The 12,084-nt window shown below is 34.7% G+C and overlaps 1 protein-coding gene across 1 annotated transcript in view; it reads right to left on the minus strand.

The window, feature by feature from the left end:
• The window catches only part of cacna1fa (calcium channel, voltage-dependent, L type, alpha 1F subunit a), a 32,171-nt gene that overhangs the window by 15,299 nt on the left and 4,788 nt on the right, over positions 1–12,084 (minus strand). The window contains exons 6-22 of the mRNA XM_052603799.1: positions 11,242–11,345; positions 10,901–11,043; positions 10,141–10,206; positions 9,966–10,032; positions 9,843–9,869; positions 9,566–9,726; positions 9,245–9,470; positions 8,158–8,365; positions 4,461–4,581; positions 4,281–4,353; positions 4,105–4,168; positions 2,033–2,090; positions 1,836–1,935; positions 1,629–1,758; positions 927–986; positions 350–456; positions 188–275 (exon numbers count right to left, since the gene is read on the minus strand). Coding sequence (XP_052459759.1) covers positions 188–275; positions 350–456; positions 927–986; positions 1,629–1,758; positions 1,836–1,935; positions 2,033–2,090; positions 4,105–4,168; positions 4,281–4,353; positions 4,461–4,581; positions 8,158–8,365; positions 9,245–9,470; positions 9,566–9,726; positions 9,843–9,869; positions 9,966–10,032; positions 10,141–10,206; positions 10,901–11,043; positions 11,242–11,345 — 1,803 coding nt within the window. The remainder of the gene's footprint in view (positions 1–187; positions 276–349; positions 457–926; positions 987–1,628; positions 1,759–1,835; positions 1,936–2,032; positions 2,091–4,104; positions 4,169–4,280; positions 4,354–4,460; positions 4,582–8,157; positions 8,366–9,244; positions 9,471–9,565; positions 9,727–9,842; positions 9,870–9,965; positions 10,033–10,140; positions 10,207–10,900; positions 11,044–11,241; positions 11,346–12,084) is intronic.

The raw sequence follows: 12,084 nt of genomic DNA on the forward strand, positions 1-12,084 counted from the left end.
GACGTTCATTCATGTGTGCAATGAATCTAGAATATAAAAAAGTTAACTTTTTTTTTAATTACAAAAAATAAAGAACTTTTCCATGATATTACATTTTTTGGAGATGCACCTGTATCATGCAGGTCTACTGGTACTGGATGAATGGACTGTGGATGTTAGTATGGAGAAATGCATTGTGAGCTTGTACCTTGAGTCCCTTTGCCCTGTTGATGGCTCGAAGAGGCCTGAGCACTCGCAATACTCGAAGAATCTTCACCACAGAAATGGCACTCGAACTAAATACAGAAATGACAACAAATAAAAAAATGAATCGATGAATAACTGAACTAAGTGATAGATGGAGACTTACTGCAAGAAGAAAGAGGTGAGAGATACGCTGACGACCAGAAGGTCCAGCAGGTTGAAGGCGTTTCTGCAGAAGGAACCTTGATGAAGGAAAGCTCCATACACTGTCATCTGAACAACACACCGTCACACATTTTCATTAATACACAAAAGTTTAGCAAATGTAAAGTTTCAACTCAATTTGCACAAACGAATGATGATTTTGCACATGACCGATCCCTTGTCAGAGCCCAAAACCAGTGTTAGTTTAGTATTATTTTTATGCTACTAAGTTATTAATACATTTTATTTTGAATTAGCTTTTAGCTTTATATTCAGATTTAATTTAAAATTGAGTTTCATTTTTAGTATTTTTATTTTATTTATATTTTAGTTTTAGTTAGCAGTTGTTGTACTTCCTTATTGAAGTTATTTTAGTTAGTTGCCAATGCAACATTTCTACTTTTGGTTTTCAATCTATTATTTCAATTCATAAAATTATTTAGTTTTTAGTTTTAGTTGACAATAATACCCATCGCCTTTATTGAACTTGTAGAAAAGATAAAAATCAGTTTGAAGCAGAGAGATGATTGATAGTTTACCTTAAACATGATCTCGATAGTGAAGACGGTGGTAAAGACATAATCAGCATAGCCCAGCATCTATCATAAGACATAAAGACAGCAATTATATAAAGGCACCTGGTCAGTCTCATAATTTCATATCATATTTCACATTTTAAAAAAATACTTTGCATATAATTTTTTTTTTTTTAGGATCATTAAGAAGAAAAATACATATTATTTAAATAATAATTTAAGAATACAATTGTAAACATACTATTTGCTGATTTTAAGGAAAACAATACAGTTATTAAGATATTTAAATTACATGCTGAGATTATATTACAAAGTAAAATGATTTTGCATTAAAGTAATACATGTCAATAATACATTTGTACTTACAATAATAAAATCTCACAATATTAAAAAAAAAATGTCTTGATGTAAAATATAATTGATTTGGGCTTAAATATGGAAGTCTTCATGGGATTCACCAACATTTCTGGTTTTAGCCTTTTTTAAACTAGAGCTCATACTTTAAGGATAGTTTAATCTCTATAGAGCACATGGGATGGAGTTTGGGAATCATGGGAACCACGGTCCTCTTGAGAAAAGCCATCCAACGGGGACACAACATCTACATGATATATTAATCATCTTGTTCGCTATTTTTAACAATGGGACAGACTGGCCTTCAAGCACTTGGATCTAGTCCTCTATTCTAGAGGTGCATGGACTTACAACATTCCTGACAGAATGAGTTTTGATTGGGTCTTCAGCAGCCAATGAAAAACTACTGAATATGATGAAGATGAGGATGAAGTTGGTGAAGTAGTGATGATGAATGAGGTTGTGGCAGGCGACTCTGAGACTGAATATTAGCATGGTCAGTTTCAGGTCAAAGATGTGAAAAAATAACATTATTAACCACCATCATTTTTAACATACCAGTTTTTCTTCCCGAGGATGAAAAAAGAACTTCCATCAGGAATGGGTACAATTTTCTCTTTGGGTTGAAAACTTTCAACTTTCATGGGAGTGCCTATACCTTTAGGGAATATGAAGATTGAAAAAAAAATTGTCATTCAATAAATTCACATATATAATGAATGTGAAAAAAAAATGTTATACTGAACATAATTTACCCTCAAGTCCTTCAATTGCTCTCAACTCTTCATGCTCTTCCCAATCATCCACATCATTCTAAACAAATTAAGAACAAGACAAATATAAAGAATAATATGATGAGAACAATCACAGAAATTCTATAAGTTGATTATTTACATAAATTATAATCAACAGACGATATTGAAATTCTCAGTCAAATGGAAATCACTTGCTTAATAAATGTCTTTGATCATATAATGCATGATTAATAAGTGTATATAAAAATATTTTTTTATTCATCAAAATGTAATAACATTTACTTTTTCCACTGAAAAAAAAAACAGTAATATTAACCAATTATATATTTTCTCATTTGAACAGAGCAGATTTGCAGAAATGTATCATTACATCACTTGCTCAGGAATGGATTCTCTGCAGTGAATGGGTGCCGTCATAATAAGAGTTCAAACAGCTGATAAAAACATCACAATAATCCTCGAGTAATCCACACCACTCCAGTAATGTGGAAAACAAGATGAAGAAAAACTGTGTGTTTGTAAGAAACAAATCCATCATCATTTAACTTTAAAGTTCAAACTGTTGCTTTCGGCTAAAATTTAAGTTCTCTATCCATAATACTGCATAGATTTAAAAACCAAATCTACTTATCAGAATCAGGAGAGAAATATGTACAGATCAAGCAAGTTTTACAAGTGAAAACAGTCCAAAACAGCTCTAAACAAATATGTCGTAGGATTTTGATGCAACAGAGGATGGACTTTTCACTGAAAGAAGCATTATTATGAATTATGGAGACAAATTTGGCCAGATGAATAATTGAAAGTTTTAACGCTTTAATGATGTGTTTTGGTGCTTACAAACATGCAGATTTTCACTTAACAAATTTACTGATGGACTGGAGTGGTGTGGATTATTGTGATGTTTTTTTCAGCTCTAATTCTGACGCTCCCATTCACTGCAGAGGAACAAGTGATGTGATGCTACATTTCTCCAAATCTGTGCCAATAAAGAAACAAACTCATCTACATCTTGCTTTGCCTAAGAAGTGCATTTTCCAGTCCCTCCAGAAAAAGTGGATTTTTTTTTGTGATTGTTGCGGCCAAAAATCCTTGATTTTGCAGCACGTTTTCTTAAAAAATGCGATGGAATATGCGGGATATTTTTGCAATTTTATGCGATGAAATTGCGTGAACTTGCAAAAACTGCGGTTTGATGAAAAAGAGAAAAAAAGGTGATTCCCCCAACACCTTTTTCTCACTAGGCTACTACCTTAATGTAAAGAGTAATTTCTTATTACTTCCTATAATAAGCGAGCATACTAAATCACAGAATATTTAAGTTGCAATCTCTTACTGCAACGTAAATTATTTTACATACTACTAATATAATTACAACTGTAAGTTTTTGGTACTGTTCTGTAACAAAAAAGTGCAATCTTACAACTGTAAAGTTGCATCAACTTCTGAATGAAACTACAACAGCGTTAGTAGCCTAGTGAGAATGGGGTGTTGGGGAATCACCTTTTTTTCTCTATTTCATCAAACCGCAGTTTCCGCAAGTTCTCGCAAAATAATTTGGCTCCACTGTCATGTAACAAATCGGGAAACTGCTTCGCCCATTCTTTTGTGCTTATTTTTGTTGGCAAATAAGAATGATTTGCACGCTTCAAGTTTCACCCTGGTTTCACCGCGGGGTTTACAGATGATGTTCACGTCACATAATTACGTCACTTCATAAGGTTCCCATGGCAATAGGGGGAAAATTGCGCTTTACTTGTGTGAAGTAAACGCAACATTTTTAAACTTTTTGCTAATATATATGTGAGTTTTTTGCAACGGAAATACAGGGATTATGAAATGCTAGCCCTGCATATTTTGCTTTCTGAAATCGGCAATTTATGCAGCAAAAGAGCGGCGTATTTGAAAAAACGCGACCCCGCATAAATATGCGGCCTTTGGCTGATTATGCATTAAATCGAGTGATCGCATAATCGCGTTTTTCTGGAGGGACTGATTTTCATTTTTGGGTGAACTATTTCTTTAAATGTGTTTCAAATGCAGGGAGAAAGAAAGAGCTCTCCAAAACTTACTCCAGCTTCATCTTCCTCTCTGTCTTCATCATCCTCCCATTCCTCCTCCTCTTCTTTTCGCTCTCTTTAAAAACAACAAATAGATTGAGCTCTGTGCCTGTGAATGCATGACAAAAACAAGGATGTGCACATTTTGCTTCTGTTCTGTCCCATGTGTGTGTGTGCATGCTGCCTACTCTTTTTTCTTTTTGCCTCCATCTCCAGCTAAATTGTCCACAGCGATAGCCAAGAAGACATTCAACAAGATGTCTGTATGACAAAGTCAAGGGCCAGAAACAGGACTCCAGATACAAGATTAGAACAGCCATATAAAAATAGTGAATGTATTTTATACATATTTCACATTGAAAAGATACAGTTACCACAGACAAAAAGAATGACAAAGTAAATGGAGACAATCATGTTGGGAAACACTGGTCCTCCATACGCCATGATGCCATCATACATGACTGAGTTCCAGTCCTCTCCTGTTAGGATCTACATAAAAAAACAGCTTCAGTTTACATCTCCCAGTTCAGTACAGAAACTACTGCATTCTTTTCTCAACATCGTATCATTTGTATAGCATAATAAAAATGTAAAGAACCATCATTAATCTGTACACAATCTGTAGATGCACATACGCCTATACTCCCTTGTGAAAAAGAAGTGCACTTAATTGTATTGAATGTGCACTTGTAGTGCTCTTGAAATCTTAAAAGTATGTTTAAAAAAACTGTATTGGCAGATAATATAATATTAATTAAATAAAAGGCCACTTAAGTGTATTTAAAGAGAAACACTTTCAAGGCACTTAAGTACACTTTTAAAAAAGGCACTTTAATAATGTCAAATTAAAGGTTTTACTTTAAAGTACATATTAACCCATTATGGTTTAATAATCTTTTGTCACGCTTTAAATAAGTGCATTTATTCTGATGCTAACATACTGAAGCATGTTATTTGATATTACATTTAAAGATAATATTTTAAATTACAAATATATTTAAATACATGACATCCAGGTTTCAGTAGAAATTACATTATAATTAATAACATTACAGTAAAAATAATTACAGTATTTATATATATATATATATATTAGGGGTGTAACGGTACGTGTATTTCGTACCAGACCGTTTCGGTACAGGGCTTTCGGTACGGTGAACGTGTGTACCAAATGACCGAATGCAATATTTTGCCAGTGTGACACCGGCCTAAGAATCAGCTGCAGCGCGGGATTTGTGCTGAACGCGGAGACTTCCGGCACTTAATATGTTCGTTTGGAAACACGAAAATGTACCTATGTTCCGCAAACAAAATATTGCATTCGGTCATTCGGTACACACATGCACCGTACCGAAAGCCCTGTACCGAAACGGTCCGGTACGAATACACATACCGTTACACCCCTAATATATATATATATATATATATATATATATATATATATATATATATATATATATATACAGTATTGTTCAAAATAATAGCAGTACAATGTGACTAACCAGAATAATCAAGGTTTTTCGTATATTTTTTTATTGCTACGTGGCAAACAAGTTACCAGTAGGTTCAGTAGATTCTCAGAAAACAAATGAGACCCAGCATTCATGATATGCACGCTCTTAAGGCTGTGCAATTGGGCAATTAGTTGAATTAGTTGAAAGGGGTGTGTTCAAAAAAATAGCAGTGTGGCATTCAATCACTGAGGTCATCAATTTTGTGAAGAAACAGGTGTGAATCAGGTGGCCCCTATTTAAGGATGAAGCCAACACTTGTTGAACATGCATTTGAAAGCTGAGGAAAATGGGTCGTTCAAGACATTGTTCAGAAGAACAGCGTACTTTGATTAAAAAGTTGATTAGAGAGGGGAAAACCTATAAAGAGGTGCAAAAAATGATAGGCTGTTCAGCTAAAATGATCTCCAATGCCTTAAAATGGAGAGCAAAACCAGAGAGACGTGGAAGAAAACGGAAGACAACCATCAAAATGGATAGAAGAATAACCAGAATGGCAAAGGCTCAGCCAATGATCACCTCCAGGATGATCAAAGCCAGTCTGGAGTTACCTGTAAGTACTGTGACAGTTAGAAGACGTCTGTGTGAAGCTAATCTATTTTCAAGAATCCCCCGCAAAGTCCCTCTGTTAAAAAAAAGGCATGTGCAGAAGAGGTTACAATTTGCCAAAGAACACATCAACTGGCCTAAAGAGAAATGGAGGAACATTTTGTGGACTGATGAGAGTAAAATTGTTCTTTTTGGGTCCAAGGGCCACAGGCAGTTTGTGAGACGACCCCCAAACTCTGAATTCAAGCCACAGTACACAGTGAAGACAGTGAAGCATGGAGGTGCAAGCATCATGATATGGGCATGTTTCTCCTACTATGGTGTTGGGCCTATTTATCGCATACCAGGGATCATGGATCAGTTTGCATATGTTAAAATACTTGAAGAGGTCATGTTGCCCTATGCTGAAGAGGACATGCCCTTGAAATGGTTGTTTCAACAAGACAATGACCCAAAAAACACTAGTAAACGGGCAAAGTCTTGGTTCCAAACCAACAAAATTAATGTTATGGAGTGGCCAGCCCAATCTCCAGACCTTAATCAAATTGAGAACTTGTGGGGTGATATCAAAAATGCTGTTTCTGAAGCAAAACCAAGAAATGTGAATGAATTGTGGAATGTTGTTAAAGAATCATGGAGTGGATTAACAGCTGAGAGGTGCCACAAGTTGGTTGACTCCATGCCACACAGATGTCAAGCAGTTTTAAAAAACTGTGGTCATACAACTAAATATTAGTTTAGTGATTCACAGGATTGCTAAATCCCAGAAAAAAAAAATGTTTGTACAAAATAGTTTTGAGTTTGTACAGTCAAAGGTAGACACTGCTATTTTTTTGAACACACCCCTTTCTACTAATTGCCCAATTGCACAGCCTTAAGAGCGTGCATATCATGAATGCTGGGTCTTGTTTGTTTTCTGACAATCTACTGAACCTACTGGTAACTTGTTTGCCACGTAGCAATAAAAAATATACTAAAAACCTTGATTATTCTGGTTAGTCACATTGTACTGCTATTATTTTGAACAATACTGTATATATATATATACATATAACATTTTTTTAATTAAAAAGTTCAAATCCAACATTTAGTTTAAGTTTAGGTATTGTGTAGGATTAGGGATGTAGAGTATGGTCATCCAGAAGATGTTTATACAATAACGGTTTTATTTATTTTATATTATTTTTTTTTTTTATTTATTTTTTTTGTTTGGTTTTATGTATGTGTTTTTTTTAAAGATAAACTGTTAGATTCCTGTGTTTGTTGGCATACAGTAGCTATGCAAAGATTTGATTTAAAAGACAGTATCATAGCTATTAAACTATATCTACTGTATATGATTTAAAATCTTTTTTTAACCTCAGAATGATCTCCAAGTAAAAAGTGGCGCTAAAGTCTAATTTTATGGTGGCTGTGCTTTAAAATTTACTTATTATAATCTTAATTCAAGAGATGAAGTATTGAAGTCTGACAGTAATCAATGTTGAGTCCTGCTGTAAGGTTAACCCTGCCTGCTTTAAATGTTTCAAAATTATTTGTTAAAAATGTACAAAAGAAATGCAATCAATTAAAATAGTTACACTACTTATTACATTTTAAATAGCACAACTTGTATTCTGTAACCTATTACATTTCCAAAGTAACCTTCCCAACACTGTTTAGAAGTACTAATATACAGACAATATGTTAATAATATGCTAATAAGCAGTTAATAGTGAGAATTGATCCCCTATACTAAAGTGTTACTATGATTTCTTTATCTGTGTAGATTTATTGTGTTAATACCATCATCTGGTCAAAATTTCATGGGAATTGCTGCATTGGAACTGTGTTTATGTTGATGTGTTAAATAACTATTTATTAAATCAGTTAAAAAAGCACACTCTTTTTCACACGGGATACCTTGACTTTCCACAGTTTTTAGGAGTTTAGATGAAGAGTTAATTGTCATTTAGAAAAACACGTTTAGAAAAAACACAAATGACTTCGTAACAGAGGCAGTAACCTGGAAACAGGTGAGCAGGGCAGATGGAAAAGTGTCAAAGGTGCTTCTTTTCATTTGAGTCTCATCAAAGTTGAACTTTCCGCCAAAGAGCTGCATGCCCAGGAGAGCGAAGATGATGAGGAAGAGGAAGAGCAGCAGCAGCAGGGAGCAGATGGCCTTCATCGAGTTCAGCAGAGAGCTCACCAGGTCTGATAGAGCGGCCCAGTGTCTAAAGAGAGACCTCAACCAGTTCAACATGACTCTGAAAATGACTCTTAAAAATCAGCATGACTCTCATTGGGTCTTAATTTAATAAGCTCTCATTTTTTAAATAAAATCAAAAAGGCATAACAGGTTAATTATAATGAACTAAAACTAACATAAAAAAATCATTACTCGAAAAAAAAAATATATATACATTCTAATCTAGCAAAATAAAACTTTTCACCAAGGCGAAATTTATCGTTTTCATTTACTTTACCTTAAAACTGAAATAATGAATGAAAACAGTATAAGCTGTATTTTCCAGACTATAAGTCGCACTTTTTTTCATAGTTTGGCTGGTCCTGCGACTTAAAGTCAGGTGTGACTTATTTATCAAATTTAATTTGACGAATCAAGAGATAGGAACCAAGAGAAAGCATTACCGTCTCCAGCCGCCAGAGGGCGCTCTATGCTGCTCAGTTCTCCTGTAGTCTACACTGAAGACATAGAGTGCCCTCTCGTGGCTGTAGATGGTAATGTTTTCTCTTGGTTCTTGGTTTTAAATAAATGTGACTTATAGTCCAGTGCGATTTATATATGTTTTTTTCCTCGTCATGACGTATTTTTGGACTGATGCGACTTATACTCAGGTGCGACTTATAGTCCGAAAAATACGGTATATCAGGTAATGCGCAGAAATCAGTTTATTTTAAGCCATTTATGACCTTACGTTGATAAAGGAAACGATTTAACATGTTCACATGACCACATGCGCTGTCATCTGTAAGCATAATCGGTTTAAAAACATGCATGTAAAAGCACTCAGTGAAACCAAAACTACACTGAGACCCATGACCCTTACAGTGATTCTCAAACAGATGGAAACACTTCTGAGCTGGATCACCTCGTGACTTTGAAGATACGGAGCAGACGGACGCAGCGCAGCACAGAGATCCCGATGGGGGGGATCACGTCCATCTCCACCAGCACCGTCTCCAGAATCCCACCACACACCACGAAACAATCGAAACGGTTGAAGAGCGCCATGAAGTAGATCTGAAAGCCGAAGCTGTAGATCTTCATCAGCATCTCCAGTGTAAACAGAGCCAGGAGGATCTTATTTGCTCGTTCTGGGACATTAAAGAGACCGTTTTTAAGACAGGGTCAATTCAGGTCATTAAAGGCAAACTCTATCTCTCTCTCTCACACACACACACACACACACCCTGTATGTCGGTGAGCCACTGCGGTTGGCTGTAGTGTTCAGAGGCGCTGGCGGCTGTGTTGAGGAACACCAGCAGTAGCACCAGCCAGTAGAAATTGGTGGATTTGACAGCCACACGGCAATTCTTCCTGATGACCAGATTTAAGTGGTACAGCTGCTCACTGAGAAAGAGAAGAACCGGCAAATATATCAATATATTAAACAAATAATGCATGTCAGAAATGAAGAGAAGAAACTTTGGGTTCTGGTAAACATTATTTAACATATAAACACCTACCAGAAGCTTATAGCCATCAGTCGTGCCCTGAGGAAAATGAGAGAATTTAGATCAATGTTAATCAAAGATTTGGTCATTAACACTTTATAATGGATTGAACAGCAGTGTGAACATTGTACTTACATTATAGATGAACAGCAGCCACTGTCATCATCCAGGAACGCTTCAAACTCAGAGTCTGAATCTGATTCTGTACAAGAGAAGGACTGAATGTGTAACTCTTCAAAAACAAAGTCAGATGTCTGTATTTGTCGTTTAAAAAGACATTTAAAAATCTGAGTGAAGCTGTCTGCAGTACCTCCATCTTCACTGTGTTTGTACCAGCCATATTTCTTCATCATCTTTTTCTTAGCCACCACAGCACCTGCCATTTACACCACAAAAAGACAACATGTACAAACAAAAATTGTGTTTATCAACTGAAAAAAATATCTAAAACCTGTCCGTCATGATAAACAGAGCTGGCTGTGCTAGTGGAAATTAAAAGCACTTTACTGTATTGAATTAAAAGTATATTTCTTAAATCTTAAAAGTATATTTTTTAAATAACGGTACTTGCAGATAAAACAATATTAATGTGATAAATTGCCACTTACTGTAAGTGCACTTAAAAATGTTTCTGTTCCTTTTTCGTCCTTTTTAAGTACACATTTAAAACAGTTTCAAATGAAATGACATTCATGCATATTTTAAATGCTTGTCAGTTTTTCCAGTTTCAATAGAAGTAATTATCAAATTACAGATAAAGAGTCCTACTTGGCACAAAACGCAATAAGGTCAGCTAATTGCATTTAATATATATTTAAACTTTTTTTTTTATTGCAATTATCATGCATTCAAGTGTCTAAAAAACATTAAGTATATTCTTTTGAAGTATATTATTTCTCTAATAAGTAATGCGAGTGTGTACTACTTTTTCACATGGATGGCACGTCATGTGATATTCTGTCATCTGCAGTGGGCAAAAGTGTTTCTTTATGATTGATTTGCTGCTCACTCTCTGTATGATAGTGTGATTATGTTTAATATGAAAGGAATACTAAACAAACGTATATTACGTTTATTTCCATCCTCATCCATGTCCTCTGCTTCGATGAGCCAGTCCATGTAACCGATCATGTCCTCCTCCATCTGCTGTTTCTCCTGCGCCTCCTGCAGCTCACCGCGACACACGGCCTTCTCTCTCTCTTTAGAGAACTCACTGTGAAGAGAGAAAGACACACGCATTACAGTCCAGACCTTCACAAGAAGCCCAACAACTGACATCACAAGTCCCCCTTACCCTTGAGTCTCATATTTACATAGCAGTATCAAATATTAAATATACTACACTAGACTACAATAAAAACATATATATGAGTTAAAAGGCTCAAAGGGGATCAGGGCTGGACTCACTCACCCGCTCAACACACCCAGAACAAGATTGAGGACAAAGAAAGATCCAAAAATGACCAGAGACACAAAATAAATCCAAGGCAGCTCAAACCCGATGGAATCATTCATCTGAGGGAAACAGTCGAGGTTAGTAAGTAATTCTATGTAGTGTTGTTATTGTTACCTAAAACCCAAAAAAATCTGATTTGCAGTGAAATAAAATATTAATATAAAATATTAAAACAAAATAAAAATAGTTGAAATTAAAAGGTTGCCTTGGCAAATACCTGAAATAAATGTTAAGTTGAAGTACTAAAATGAAAATAAAACTAATAAAAAACAGCTAAATAGAAATGTAATTGAAAATGATAGAAATGAAAATTATAATAGCACATAACAAAAGTACTATAACTTGAAATTATAAATTAAAACTTCAAAACATAAATTAAAAGTCAATTTAAAATATTAATAAATTGAATACAATCGTAATTAAGAGAAATTATATAAATGATACTGAAACAAAACACTCATTGTATCACATTAGTCATATTTTAACAAGTATAATATTTAAACATTTAGGCTATAGACAGTGTGCATTTGAACATTTATTGCCTGGCCTCACTTACTTTAATTTGAAATGCTTTTTAAATTTTAGTTTTTAATAAAAAATTAAGGGTCGAGTTGAAATTATTATTTTCTTATGTAAACATGGAAGAATCGGCATGTGTATTAATGTGAGTTGATCTGATGATATCAAAAATCTCTTACACACACACACACACACACACACACACACACACACACATATGTATATATATGTAATTAGCTATAACATTGCATAAAATGAACATTCCATAAACTGTAATAT

The sequence above is a fragment of the Carassius gibelio genome, chromosome A8 (genome assembly GCF_023724105.1).
Source record: "Carassius gibelio isolate Cgi1373 ecotype wild population from Czech Republic chromosome A8, carGib1.2-hapl.c, whole genome shotgun sequence".
Classification (NCBI taxonomy): Eukaryota; Metazoa; Chordata; class Actinopteri; order Cypriniformes; family Cyprinidae; genus Carassius; species Carassius gibelio.